Source organism: Antedon bifida, chromosome 11 (genome assembly GCF_963402885.1).
Source record: "Antedon bifida chromosome 11, ecAntBifi1.1, whole genome shotgun sequence".
NCBI classification, from domain to species: Eukaryota; Metazoa; Echinodermata; class Crinoidea; order Comatulida; family Antedonidae; genus Antedon; species Antedon bifida.
Genome location: NC_136236.1, coordinates 8,783,695 through 8,799,599, shown reverse-complemented (window position 1 = coordinate 8,799,599; position 15,905 = coordinate 8,783,695). Strand labels below are relative to the sequence as shown.

Here is a 15,905-nt window from a genome sequence, read left to right as displayed (position 1 = left end):
GAACCGCGCATATAACACATCTGACGTGTATGATTAATAAAGTGGGCTGAAATTGTTTAGAACGCGAATGACCTAGATATCTAATATACTTTTATGTTTATAGGAAGGAAAAACAGCAGTATCTGTTTTAGAAGAAAATACGCAAATAGAAAAAACAAAACAAATCATGATTTTAGAGTATTTTGACAGTAAGTTAAAAATATTATATTAAAATTGAAGTTGATTTAATTTTAAAGAGAAAAGGTTCTCGATGTTAGCAATACCCATTTACATAAAACCACGAATTCGAAGACCGAAATGATACATGTATGTTATGCGTATTTTTAATTATTTTTAATTAGAACTGCTAGTTCCTCCAGAAATATTTGCCATGGGTAAAGAGGCTATTAAGATATATAAATATGAATTAAAAGATGGTAAAATTGCAGTTGTGAATTCAAGATGTATGTTTCTTGGGAAGGAAGGTGCTGGGAAGACAAGCTGCGTAAAGTCCATGCTTAGAGAGAGGTAAACAAAATACAATTGGTACAAATATGTGTTAACATACGCTAATAATTATTAATTAATTATTTCAACGTACATTTATACGTATAGGCCTATTATGTTGACTAATGGTTCCCTCTCTTGAATTTTAATAATCTAAAGCTTTTTAAAATTGATTTGTATCAACTAGTTTGATAATTTAACTTCGTTAAACTTGCATGATGGATGTAATGGATTAAAAGTATTTAATGAATTTTGTTTCAATTTCAACGTACATGTTTACAATAGATTCAACCCCAAAGAACCATCGACGGATGGTATAGTTACAGCTACCGTGTTTAAAGCAACTGGAGAGAGTAAATGGAAGAAGATTAAAGAGGAAAACGGTAAAGATAATGTGATTAACCAAACTGTAAATGTTTGTGTTGCTTTCTTTATCATCCTTATTTATATTTCTTTAACGTTGATAAACTCTGTGTCAGGAATAGACACCGCGTTGTGTGAATGCTTAAATGACTGACATCACATAGTAATAGGCATGATACATGTTAACACTAACTCCGTCTTTCTGATAAACTTTAAACAACATCTTTGCATACAATCTTCATTTTTTACCAATTGGTTTATTTGTACAGATTCTGAGCTAACCAAGAAAATGCGTGAAAATGCATTAGCAAAAAAAGTTGACAAAGAGTTAAAACAGGGTATGTACAGCAAAAATAATGGAAGCTTGTTAACATTTGAATGTATTCACCTTTCATTATCAATTATGATAAACGAAACTGTAGATTAATGATTGGATATTAAGGAATAAAACCTAGACGATAGTACAAAAATGGTGAACTTTAAAAGTTGTATTTAGGATCACCATAAGATAAAAAAAAATAAAAAAATCACATGATTAATATCAATTTAAAAACATGACATTAAAAAAAATACAAATGAAAAGTACTGGCAATAGTAAATCATAGGATAGTATTTTAAAAATACTTGACAAATATAAAGAGGGTAAAATAGATTCACACTGATGGGTAATGCTTCTCGAAACATGTATGTAGGTCTACAACCATCCGTAACATCAGATTGAAACCTTCTGAAACGAGTTGATTTATTTTCATGGTAATACGTCCAAATGTTATTTTCGTGAACTTAAGAACTTGTGAACTATTTATTTGAAATATTATTCCTCCCACAAAATAACAATTTCTTCTAATTAACATTTAAAGAAAACAAGCATTCCTGAAAACCTGGACAGCGATCAAATTCGTTTTGTTTCCATGTGTTTTTGTTTATCCTACAATAGATAGCAATGAAAACCGGAGCCTCTTGAACAAATTCAAAGATTTTATAAGTAAAATAGGAAGTGATGATTCAGAGAGTATTCCAAATGAAATAACTAGCATATGGGACTACGCTGGTCAATTGGATTACTACATAACGCACAGGGTATGCTTATCAATATGTTAATTATTAATATAAGTAGTATTATTAAAGTATGTAAACAGGATGTGCATTGCATTTGACATTATCCCTAAAATTAATAGGCAGGCGTAATATCGATTATTACCGTTACCGAAATTGTTTATCCATACCAACCTATTTTCTGCCGTAACGTAACCATCCCATTCAATATGATTAATTCTTCATTATTATACTATATCGTGGCCAACACAAGCCTAATGACAAACACATGTAAATGTTATGACATCTTTGACTATTTAACAATGCTATTATATACATATTACGTTACGTAAATATTGCTGTACATATTTTTCAAAACTTAGTTTGCTTTGTCTTAACTGCAATGAAACGATTATAATATGTACCATTTTAACATTAATCAGTTTACATATACTCGTCTCAGAATGCAATATTTCCGATAGCATTGTGCGACAAATGATATGATATAGTCACATATGGCTATAAATTCAACGCCAAAAATATGCGAAAGATGTTCAGAAGGAACTTTAAAGAAGAAAATAATGAAAATTCTCGTATTCATATTTATTACATTTCAGGTATATTGTAATTGTCATTTTAACGATTGAAGCATTCTCCATGCCAATTAAATTGTAATCATAATCGGTCCCCATAGTTGCCAAAAATGTCATAGACCACCATGCACCTACCATAAACAAGATTTTGTAGTAACAATGCCATATATACAGGGCTGCAGTCGCGTGCTCAAGTTAGTGTTTACCGACCAACCGACATATACCTTTTTTACACCGCCGAGCTTATAACAACCCCGTGTCGTGTGTGGATAAATTTCCTTTTCGCACCTGATTCATAACACGGGAATGACACGGGTTGCGTGTATTTACACTGCAAAATACCAACCCATGTAAATGTTCTAGATCAATCGAAATATCGCCTTCTCACGCATGAAGAGACACCATAGTAACGGTCTGCTCATAATACCTCCCACAATTTTGTTTTATGGCAATACACACACAAAATAAGTCTACTCTGGAAGAATAATATCTTGAAATAAAAATAAATAACAAAAAACCATAAGTTTTATTTATTAAATAAGCGAATAAACAAAATCAATTTTATCCTCATTTTATGTAAATTAAATACTATAGTGGGCGAGGATAGTAAACAAACGGGTAAAGATACGCTGAGTTTTACACCGCAAACACGGGTTCATCCCGGGTGCGTCCCCCCGAGTTGATTTGACGCTGAAACATTCCGCATCACTTACCCGGGTGGTTCAGCACGTGACTAAAAATGTCCAATAAAAAGAGAATTAAAACAAATGTACACAACCTAAATGTGTATAGTGTTAGTAGTATTAACCACAAATTGCGCTCCATACAAATTGAGAATGCTCCAACCGCCAAAATGAGGTTCCAAAAATCATTATATCCTACATCAATTATCTGTGTTTTGTTTTCAGTTTTTCCTCACAAATAGAGTATCGTACTGCATTGCGTTTAGTGCGTTGGATAAGTTAGACGAACTAGCTAAAAGACGAGATCCAGCATTGGTAAGTTTACCAAGTTATATTATGCTTATTGTATTAAAATGTAATAGGCCTATTGTTAGTTTTTTTATAGAATACGTTGGCTATATATAATATAATACAGTATATATCATTTTAAAATCTATTTTACATTTCAATTTAGGGTCCGTTAGGAATGACTAATTTGGACATAATTATGTTCTGGGTAAGGTCAGTATATGAACATACTGTGAAACGACATGATTCCGGAAACCAAATTTCAATTGATGGCAAAGTAATAAAATCGCCTCCCATCAGTTTGGTTGCTACTCATATAGACAAATTGCCAGGGAGAACATCAGAAAAGCTGAAAGAGGTAATAGCGACAATAAAATAATGAAATATACAGATTAATAAATAGATATTGATTAGTTCTGTCTATTAGATTATAACAATGTTTTAATGAAGTAGCAGTATGTAAATACATAATTAATATATGAAGAGCAATGGTCATAACTTTGAGTATTACAACATGCACAGATAAGAAATTTGAGTTTAACAAAATGGAATAAATATTATACTATCATTAAAAAAAGTATTCCTGCGGGGTTTTTTTTCGGGATAATAACAAAATGTATATATTTATGAGTCGTTAGAAATCATCAATACATACTTTTATGCATTAATTTTTTAGGTAACGGTTTCCCAAGAAAATGGAAATATTAGGCACACATCTATCACATCAGTAGAAATAATAATACCATAATAAAGAGTGTAATTAAGTAATGATTAGTGCAGGAATTAGTGCTTCAAAATACAACAACGTGTATAATGATAACGATACGAGCATTATAGGTTTCAATTGAATGTTTTGTGTTGCAGGCTAGCACCAAAATGAAATGTCAACGCAATAAATGTAGAGTTTATTTCAGTTTTGACACGACTGTGGTTGTAGGCATAGTATGTATCGACATAGGACATCTCGTGTAATATCAGTTATCTAGCTTCGTATCATCTGGACCGCTAGGCATATATGTACATGTACATACGATTTTAATATTATTCCACAGAAACAACATTAAACATTGAATATTAAAAATTTGACAGAATTTAGCAGTAGGCATAGTTAACAACATTTTACATAGTTAAAACGTATTTTATAAACTTAAACTGTAACAATTTTAATACCTGTATTGTTTTTATTTGAAGGTTCAGAATATGTATGAGACCATTTTTGCTAAAATAGAAAGAACGGAATATGCCGAGCATGTAGATCGTGAAATGTACATGGTCAACAACACGGTTAAATCACACGAAGGTATTAAAAAACTTAAGAGAAACGTTGTTAGATACATGGATGTAATAGGGGCGAAGGTCATTCCTCTGAAGTGGCTTGATTTTCAGGAAAGATTACAAGAAATTGGAAAAACAAGACTGTGCATTTCATTTAATGAGGTAAATCTTGATTGTGCTTTCATGGTATAATAGCAATATCTATTTCATACCATTTCTACGTATGTGTGATGGCAATTATTGTGTGCACAACATAGTTGACCTTAGTTAGATGACCTAACCTGAGCCTTACATATAAACAATAATAATATAACAACAATAAAATAAACAACAATATCCAAAGAAAAAGATTGGAATTGTATGTCGGTTTTCTTTTAAATCTTCGATTTCCTTCTTGGTGAGTTCATTCTTATGCAAATCACGTGTTCGAAGTCTGACTCGAAGACCGCGTCACAATACCAAAAGTTTGTTGGTGTGTCATTCTGTAACGGCTAACTAAAAACACAAGTATTTGAGAGATTCGCAATTCCTCAGAACGCCACTGTCGAAAACAAAACAGTGTATTTTGTTAGTATGATATTTTAACTATTTGTCTGTGTTTTGATTTACAATTTATTGTAACTTAATTTTGAATATGTGATTAAGTATGATTGTTTTACTTATTTTATAGGCTTTCAAAATACACTCCTTAATTGTATCACATTTGAAAGACATTCTCTACCGCATTAATGATATTGTATAACATATCACATTAATACCTAAAGATGTAGATTTTTGTCTGCATTTATTAATTTTTAATTCAATTGAATTATATTGAAAAAAAATACACTACGTATTAATTTTACTCAATATATTTTCCGATAGTTTAATTTAAATTTAATACTCCCGTCCACTTCAGAGTGCAGCAAAATTTATCATAGCATATATTAATTCACAACATACAGTACGTCTACTTATTTTGTTCACATCATTTCTTCATTGTATTTCGTTAGCTCCCGAGCTTCACTATAACAGACGATAATTATATTAACGTAAAACATATACGGTACTCTAATAACTAATAAACTAACCATTGTTTTTGCAAAAAAAAAACTTAAAAGAATATATCAAAACACTTACAATGCTGTTACCATTTAGCCAGATTACATGTGACAAACAAATATCAACGAATCATCATACATCCAAATACAGAAATTGATACAATATGAGCGGTAGCAAAAAACTATAAACTAATGAACTAACTAATGCTTAAATCAATAATCTAATGATTATGTTAAAATAAGCCTTTGTTGTAAATGTTTAAGTTTTTTTTTACTTTTCTCTATTTGCATTATAAAATGTAATAGCATGCCATTCCTTGTAGTAATTATAATAAATACAATTGTAATTTGTTATCACAATGTTTATATACTTATTCGTCAATATATTGGTATGAAACCGTTTATTAAATGTCAATTTTTTATTAGGCTTCTCGAATTGGCACTGAATGTGGAATTTCCGAAGAAGCGATTAAAGTTGCCATAAGGTATATGAATGACATTGGAAAGATTTTGCATTCCAATAAAGACAAGAAATTAAAGAACATAGTAGTAACTAATCTTCACACGATGATCCAGATGTTGACAACTGTGATCACATTATTTCCACCACATATTGAAGATGTAAGTAGACAAATCATAATAATTAGAATAGTATTAGAATGAGAAAAAAATAGATAACATGTAAATTCTGTTTTGCTGACAACTGGAGTCTTCAATTGTGAAGTAATTTTTAGTAATTATTGTGTATAATTACTTACTTACTTTAGTTACTTATTTGTACATAGGAGGAAATGAAGTCGCTATGGAAAAGACTTGAAAAACAAGGTATTCTTGAGGAGAAGTTACTACGTTATTTATGGAAAACTGAAAATCGAGATCACTTTGACATCTTCATTGAAGTGATGAGGGTGTTTCGGTTGCTCTTTGAGAAGAAGGGGGTAAGTATTATGTGCATTAATTGATTACATCAATAATTGAAAACTCTCGTGAATAATGTGTAAAATAAATGCAAACATCAATGTTTATAATAACAGGTACAAGATGGTAACCGTGAATTCTTGGTTCCGTGTCGGATGAATGTTTATACAACTACTATTCTGAAAGTGACACCAGATAGCATGCAGATGGTATCAATTTATCTTACTCCGACAGACTTTCTTCCTGATGCCGTGTACCACACTTTAGTTGTTGCATTTCTTGAATTGATGACGGGAACAGATAGTGATGATTCACAAGTGTTCCGGAATCGTAGTGATTTTGAATTTAAAGATCACAAAGTCAGTTTAGGTGCCGTACAAATTGAGCGTGAAAATGAAAAACCACACGCAATTAAGGTAGGACATCAATATAATACTGTGTAATGTATTTTTCTCTTTATATTTTTACAATAAATACATCAATACATCAACTACATTTACTTATGATGTTCAGACAAGTTTTAATCACTAATCAATTTGTCTTGATAGCTTGAAATATTTCGTCGGACAATAACGAGGTCTACAGAAGTTGGATGCACTGAACGACAACTCCAGCCGAGTGTCTGTATGGAGGTAATCATTATTATGCATGATATTGAAGGCCAATTTACACAGACGAGCGGTAACGGTAAGCGGAAAACCGCGTGACTTGTTCCATTTACACAGCGCGCGGAATTGGTGCTTGTAGACCTCTAGGCTACTACATGTTGAAAGCACTGCGCTGACCTGGGCTAGACTGTCAGTAGGCCTACCACGCAGTAGCCTACCACACATGCCTAGGTTTTAAAATGACTTGTTGGCTAATAACGTCCTTACTGTATTTTTCCTTTACCCAATTCTTATACAAACATCGTAGTAGTTTGTATTTCTGAAAAATAAGAAGTTCAAAACTTGGCTAGGCCTACTACGGCACTCGTTGTTATTGTCATCTTGAACTCGACGGACTCGCGCAAAAAAAGTTGTTGATAGATGACGTCACATCAATCATGTCGTTGATTGGCCAGAATCCACGATTACCGGGCGGTATTAAAAAAAATCGAATCTGTTTCTATCCTAAGCCGATTTATGCTCAACCGCCTGTCCATTCCGCGTTCTGTGTAAATGGTCATAAGAAATAACATAGATTCTATGTTTGCGTTTTCCGCTTACCTTTAGGCCTACCGCTTACCGTTACCGCTTGTCTGTGTAAATTTGCCCTAACACTTCTAAACATAATGTAAATTAAATGTAATATTTCACACCACTTCCACGTTTTTTAGGTACTAAGTTACTTGAGAGACCAACTAGAAACTGTATGCAACATATACGAAGGTAGTGGTTACAAGCTACGTGTGGTATGCGATGCTTGTAATCCAAAGGAACATCACTTAGTTGACCTTGAAAAGTGTTTGAAAAATGATGTAGTACCCTGTGGAACCGATACGTCTATGGATACCGCTAATATCAAGCGCTTCTTTTTGACAGGTAAAGTTGTTCAGTTGTTGTTTGTTCCAGCAACTTCTATGCAATTACTTTATCTTAGTTGACTCTGCATCTTTGTCATCATCATTATTCGTCATTACCAATGATAAATACATACATACCCAAAACATACTGCAACATTATTGTATCTTAACTCGCGTCGGACCTTCCCAGTCTAATGACAGGCGTCTAGCAAAAATCGTGTTTCATTGAAAGTATTACAATAATACAGATGACGTTTTCCGATTTCAATTATTCAAAAATAAAGGTGCTTGTTCTTTCTATATTCTATAGCTTTATTGCTAGTGATTACAGCTTCCTCACTCATTTTGTATGTGAGTGCTAATAGGCCTATGTCATCACACATTTGTAAGCAGTTAGATAATACAAATAATAGTACTATATTTATTGAAATCCAATTAAATAGATAACATATTTAACCAAAATAGTCTGCTATTTATACAAAACATTGGTTGCGTGGACTATTGTGAATTTTGTTTTTAAGGCACACTATAACTTCATCAAATCAACATTTTTCTTTCAAAGCAAATGAAAGATTCTAATTTTACTTTTTATGGGTAAAATTAAGAAGAGTGAACATCAAAACAATATGCGAAAATGCATTAACTAAATTTAAATAATTTTCTCCATCAATAACTCACTACCTCACTAGTCTCCCAATACCCTAGAGTATTCTCCACAAACTGAAAAATCCTGAATAATTGTTATCCAACAAACATTTTACTGAAAAAATGGGAATAATTGAAGATCAGTTTTGTAACTTCTGTAATGCACAATTGATAGACAATATAGTGTCCCAGAGTCTCTGTTTATGAGATGAACTGAGACGAAATATATGATAAATATAGAGTTAAAACATGTTATGTTTGGATTTTACGCACAAAGAATGAATTGTAAATAATTATATAAAAAAATTATTTTTATTGCTAAATTCTCAATATGTAAATTTAAACACAGTAACCATAAAAACACTCTTATTAATGTCTTTCATAATGAACTAATCACAAGGAATATGCAATATTTTTACTAAGATTAGTAACATAATATACGACATTTCATGTAGTTAAATATTTTATGGTTTTTATCATATATCTTGGACTCACTCACTAATTCATGCAACATTCGCTATGTTTCAAGTAAATTTTATGTAACAATAAGGCAAAAGAAACTGTTGAAAAGTGGATTTATTTTAAAAAAAAGCAATGTTAAATTAAAATATTTTGTTATTCAAAATAAAAAGCAATGTTAATATTTTGTTAGTTTAAATAGCTAGTAAGTAGTAATTCACAGTTAATAGAGAGAATATGCATTGTTAATTGAATATATGTTTGATCGAAACAAATGCAACGGTAATAGTATACTGTGATTGTAAATATCTATCAAAAAAATATTTAAAAAAATGCTAAGAGAATGGGAATGTGTTAGGAAAAATTATATAAGAATAGGATAGATACAAACAAAAAAATAATGATAATATGTTACGAAATGAATACAACTGATTGTTCTAATCAGAAGAAAAAACAAACATTGTTAATATTAAAACTACTGAGGAAACGGAAATGTATTATATATTATATGAAATGAAAGTATATACAACAATTGTAATACATTTATGAAAGATTGAATGATGAATAAAGGTGGTGGCTACCACAAAAGATAAAACAAATCAATAACTCACTACCCATAATTGTCATCACACGAAATGTTTAAATAGGTTTTGATACGACACAGTATAAACAGTTTACAACATTGTGTGTGAACATGTACCATGCTTAAATAAATGCATATATTGAAGAAGATCATATATGTACATTATTTTGAAAGTAGCCTCTCATTGTGATTAATTTTAGGCAGTATTGAGAAGAACGAACATGAAGGTGCTTCATTTGATCATCGATGCCATCCAAGTAAAGGTAAACTAGTAAAGGCCTACATACAAATCATATACTGCTATGGTTATTGTTATGATGATAAAAAAGATAAGATGACAACAAAGTTGTTGATAATGAAGACGATGTTACTGTTAAATTATTATATAAAATAACACAACGATATAGTATTGATTAAAAAGATAATCAAGGCAGTGGGTGTACGTTATATTGTTATACTGAAGTGTATGATTATTATACAATTATTGTGGTGTATAGTACATTTTTTTCAAATGTTGTTTTTATGCATTTCCGTTGTACAGAATCATCCGAGAAGGAATTTCAGACAATGTTGCTACAAGTATCTACCTGGTGTGATCAGCATGATCTACTTGATAAGCTGAAGGTGTTGTGCAATGACATGATAACAGTTTACAGTGACCTACAGAACGCCGGAAGCACCATGGAATTATTCAATGTATTAAAGCGCTGTGGCCATCTTACAGTCACCAAGTTTAAAGTTCTTATCGACGCAATTAATGTCACTGGTTTCAATGGTGTTCTTGAGGTCAATAAACTGCTAAAAGACACTTATGATGAAGCCGACCACCATGTAGTTTCTTTCTCTCCATATCGACAAAAGCTGATTAAATTCGGTAAAGCACTTTCTAAAGACAATATAACAACGCTTACTCATCTTAAAGGTTTTTCAAAGAAACAACGTAAGAACCAGTGGACTATGATACTAGATCTCGAACGAAGACGTATCATTACAGAAGAAGAATTGCCATCGTTTATTAATGATTTAAGGGAGAATGGGATGAATGTTGCTGCTGAAAAGTTAGAAGATCCGATTGAGCAATAACGACGGGTATTACTGATGTCAATCTACAATTTAATTATTGCTGGTTAATTAAGATTAGTCTCATACTAATACTCAGACTTGAAACAGAGTACTTTTTTAAATCATTAAAAGCAACAATGAACATTAATGTAAACTTCCTCAAGCATCCTGTTTAGTAAAAACATTACAGTGTATATCTAATTAGTAAATTAATAGTGAAACCCGATGTAGAGAAGTAGTAAACCACCCACAATCATGGTGCGGATTAGTTTTACATAAATGACGTAGATTTAATATACTCAAATAAATTGATAAAATAATACACTACAATGACGCAGAAGAAAATACATCAAAACAATTATGTATTGTATAACGGAAGTTGTACCATTTTCAGATGCATAAGCCAGTGCTACAGTATCGTATGTTATTTGTTATTTGTAGTAAATCGGATATATAGCAAATCGAATCGAAAGTACGGATATACCTGTTTGTACAATAAAACAAAGTAGGACTGTATTCCAATAACGACCTTGGTATAAACCATAATGTATTTGTTAACCATAATATCTTAGAAGTAGGCCTATTAGTGAACTTCCGCATTGGGACGGTAAACGAAAACAATGAGACGACAATTTATACAATCGATTAAACTGCGTATGCGTATTAAGCCCATGCAGTGTATTATGTTCTGTTTATTATCGGTACTGTATTTGGTAGATTTAACGTTCAGTCTGACAAGCAGGCGGAGCTTGCACAGTTTAATGACATCATTTGTAAAACTTGTCAACAATAAGTACGCGGTAGCATACGTTGTTTTGTCTGTTGTTGTGTAACTGTCATATTGTATCATTAGTATGTGAATTAAGTTTGATTCGTAGCCTATAGATTACATTTTAAAATAGTTGTTTGTAGTTTTTCCTTATTACCAAAGACGTATAGCTAACGGAGAATTTAATCAGTCACGCCCGCCAAGCCCGCGGAAAGATCCATGAATGATGCGGTTTATAAATTGTTAGTGACTTTTGTTGTATTCGATTGGGGTTTTTCGTTGAGTATAGTTTTTTTCCGTTGAGTACCTAATTTACGCAGTATTTTGAGCTTTCAGATTGTTTAAAAAAAAAAAAATGCTTTGTTAACGTTTTCTATTCGAATGAGTTTCTGTTGAGCACAATCCGTTTACAATTTACCTTTCGAATACATAAAGCACTTACCAAGTATTTATGTTGACTTCAAAAGTTCCTAATCGAATACGACAATGCTTAAAACCGTGTGACCTTGTTTGCATCCATACATTTCGTTATACATTTTTTTTAAAAACCATATGGCCACCTTTAATTTTCCTTAAAGGTGGGAGCCAATAATCAAATTTGTAACATTGTATCACCTTGTCAACTTATGTTGATGAAGTACCAATATAACCTGATTTAAAAAAAAATAGAATACTTTGATAATTTGTCCTGATTCAGGGTTAAAACCTCTTTTCAGTGGTTAGGTAATTTCTATAGAGCTCATTAATATTCATGAGCTTTTTGACATTTCCTGTTTGGTATATGATACCTCTACTGCTGATGCTAAACATGCACTGGCCTTGGCTTGGCTAGGCTTAACTTGGTTAGGCCTAGCCTGGCTAGAATGAGCCTCCTAAATCTGCTCCTACCTTTGCTCAAATTATATCTTATATATATATATATTTCTTTTCAGTAGCCCTTTAAAACATTCCCTGTTATTTCAACGTTTGTTATACTGAACAATTATCACAAAATGTAATAATAACATTGTGTATTGTCTGGTTGTACAATGTTTATTCCATCACGCGTCGGGTCGTTCAGTAATAGTACTATTAAATAGTAGCAATGACATTATTCAATGGTTTTCTCTCGCGATGTATATTTATGAGCTGAGTCAAATTGGATAGAAAACAAACTCCTTAGCTACTGTAATTTTTGCTATATGAAAATTGGCCCACAACCAATTTTCATGTAAAAAAAAGATAATTTCACGAAAAATGGTCATTATAAATGTAAATATTGATACAAATTGTATAAGGATATCTATTCATTTCTATGTTTTATTATATAGGTATTTAATACAAGTCATGTAAAGTTGGTCCACACACAAAATGGCCTATCCTTTACCATTGTGTAATTTGATAATACCACCAATTACCTAGCTGGGCAAAGTTTAACAGCCTTATTCTTGCATTGGGCATTCACATTCATTTTTGCCAATCACAATTTCCACCTCTCATAAGACAATATTACAAGATAAGGATTAGAAATTTTATTCCCGGAGCCCACCTTTAAAGTCGTGTGTATATCTTAGGTTTTGTTTCAAAATGCATGCCACATCATACTGATACCAGAAATGGCTTCTATAACATTATGTTAATGGTTGACATATATTTTTCAGTGAAATGAGATTTATAGCTGCCATTTTAACTTTCTTTTTTTAGACAAACAATCAAAATTGGTGAAATAAACAATAGACCAAACAAAATAAGTATAACTGAAGTAAATAATTGCCAGGATAAGGCTGGAAAACATTTATATTTTACAATATATTTATTGTTATAGTTATGCTAGTTATATTTAACAATGGAGTATGTTTTTTCTTTAAATAACATTTCAATTGTAACAACCTAAATGTACGTTTTATTTAACATTTATAGTCATATTATCACGTCTGTTTTATCATCATTTGTGTTTCTGTTAATTTTAATAACTTGTAATAAATGCCATTTTCTATTTCATTTTCAATTTTTAATTAATTCGATTTTATCTCAATTTTATTCAAATCTATTATTTTATTTAAGCCAATATGTTACTATAAATGTACCGGCCTCTAAATAATTTGTTGTTACAGAACCATTTCTTAAAACACGTAACACATTTAAATGTATTGATATATCTTTAAAATGTCTATCTATGCTCTCTCTTAGTATATTTTTTTAAGTCAGAGTTTCAGATCCTGTTCACACGTATGTCATAAGCTATGTCTTGCGTGTGAACTAGGCGTTATTAACACAACTCACTCTATGCTCTTTCATCTAAAAGCGCATGAATTGTTTAGTGTAAAATAAAGTAAACAATGGTCAAAAGCAGAGTGTTTTCGGGAAAAATTGATTTAGATATCAAGCGCTGATTATATTTCAAGAAATGGTATAAATAAACCCAAACAAATGGTCATCAAGACAGTGTAAAATTTAATAATGAACCCTGGGTTTAACTTTTAAAACGTAAACGATACTTGGACTTCTTTGTTTAACGCCATTCATTAATATACGCCGTGCGTTTGAACACCTGATCATTTTAATCCGTGGCTTACCGCTTCCGTAAGCCACGCACTTGTTACGCCATACTTGTGAACGTACGCTTACAGACATGTTTATGTATGTGGTGACATTGACACGTAACATGAAGATCGTAATTCTTTTAGTAAACGGGATAAAATCTGAAAAAAATGATTGTCAATTAGAACAGAAAGAACAATGTTTAAAATAACGATTTATATTATTGTTAGTGTTTTGTGAAATAAGGAATAAGTTAAATCGCGTTGACTTCCCATTGAGATACCATGATATAGGCTAGGTAAGATTAGATAATTGAACACAGTATCTAAATTTAATATAAGATTACACATTGTGTTTGTTCTTTATGTTGTTATACACATAGGCCTACATTAGTATACATAATATGCAAATGAAAGTGTATAATCAAGACATTTAGTTTGAGTATGCGTTGCACAACAATAAATTACATCTACAATAAATTACATCTATATATAAATTTACGTAAGGGCAAAATTTGGTAAATCGCGCGTTATTTCTAGAATGTTTACTCGATGGTATATAAAGTTGGTTAGAATCTCGGTACTGATTTAAACCACCAGATGTAACCCTATTTACTAATTAAATTGAGTTAGATAATTAGTTATTGACAATTAAAACGAATTTAGGTTGAAAGATTTGCCCCAAATAGGGGTGTTTTCCGACCGTAGTATACACTGTCTAATGGATGTCCTCTTAAAAAATACCCGCACACAATAATACGAGGATGCTTCACATTTTCCTACCTCCTCCTACGATAATTGTTTTTAATAGCTGAAAACCGGTTGAACAGCTCGAGTACAGTATCATAATGTTGAAGACAGGCCGATTTTCTTTAAAAAATACTATTTTGATAGATTTAATATACGTTTATACAAATGTATTGATTTGCGATGAATGGAACATTCCAATCTCTCCAGTTTGTTTTTCCAATTTACGAGCCCTCCATGGTTTAACACAAGTAGGTAAATTTATGGGTCTTTTGAGAATAAACTTAAAACTGAGATATAGCATTGCAATACTTTGACAATATTGTAAATACTGTACGTTAACTATTTTTGGTCGCCATTTGAATCGAAATTTTCTTACTGTGAATGTGGTTACTGTCTATTGTATTAATTAGTAATTATAAAAAATATAAACGTCGTAGTGGTGTATCGTTACATGTACTTACCTTTCAATCGACTATAACAGGGACAGTTTTAGTTTTGTGGACTCATTTTAAGACAAGTTTCTTCTTCGGAAGTAGGCCTAATTCCCAGTTTGCTAATTTTAGTTGACTACATTAATCATCGTGTGTATTTATTCGTTTCTGAAAACGACAATGTATTTAAAGTACATTTGAAATCGCCATTTTTTTGACGTTGAAATTACTGTGTATTCAAGAACCATCTGTGGACACGACCTAGATGGTAGGCGAGCGAAGCGAGCGTACCATCTAGTTTATATAATTATATACTCTGTCATCGTTTTTTTAAAGTAATTTTTAAACCAATATGATGGATAATGGCTCATTTTAATGAGTTCTTAGAATACACCAAGGATGATTTGTTTTGATATCAATATGGCTGGTGGTTGTAATAACTTTGTATTAACTGCCTTCGCGTCACACGTTTTTTTGGAAGGAGACTCAAATGTTATTACTT

General features: G+C 31.5%; 3 protein-coding genes across 3 annotated transcripts in view; all 3 read left to right on the top strand.

Annotated features, from left to right (window-relative positions):
- Positions 1–15,905, top strand: part of LOC144856257 (uncharacterized) — a 166,300-nt gene that overhangs the window by 71,775 nt on the left and 78,620 nt on the right. The gene's annotated exons all lie outside the window — the stretch shown is intronic.
- On the top strand, positions 1,840–8,115 carry LOC144856111 (uncharacterized). Its single transcript, XM_078714080.1, has 10 exons — positions 1,840–1,929; positions 3,405–3,475; positions 3,615–3,806; positions 4,640–4,885; positions 6,190–6,384; positions 6,549–6,701; positions 6,798–7,097; positions 7,230–7,313; positions 8,000–8,051; positions 8,099–8,115. Exons 1-10 carry the CDS (start codon positions 1,887–1,889, stop codon positions 8,113–8,115), a joined length of 1,353 nt encoding a protein of 450 aa, XP_078570206.1. The 5' UTR covers positions 1,840–1,886.
- On the top strand, positions 8,131–11,484 carry LOC144856475 (uncharacterized). The gene is made up of 3 exons (XM_078714490.1): positions 8,131–8,204; positions 10,073–10,135; positions 10,414–11,484. Exons 1-3 carry the CDS (start codon positions 8,168–8,170, stop codon positions 10,953–10,955), a joined length of 642 nt encoding a protein of 213 aa, XP_078570616.1. The 5' UTR covers positions 8,131–8,167; the 3' UTR covers positions 10,956–11,484.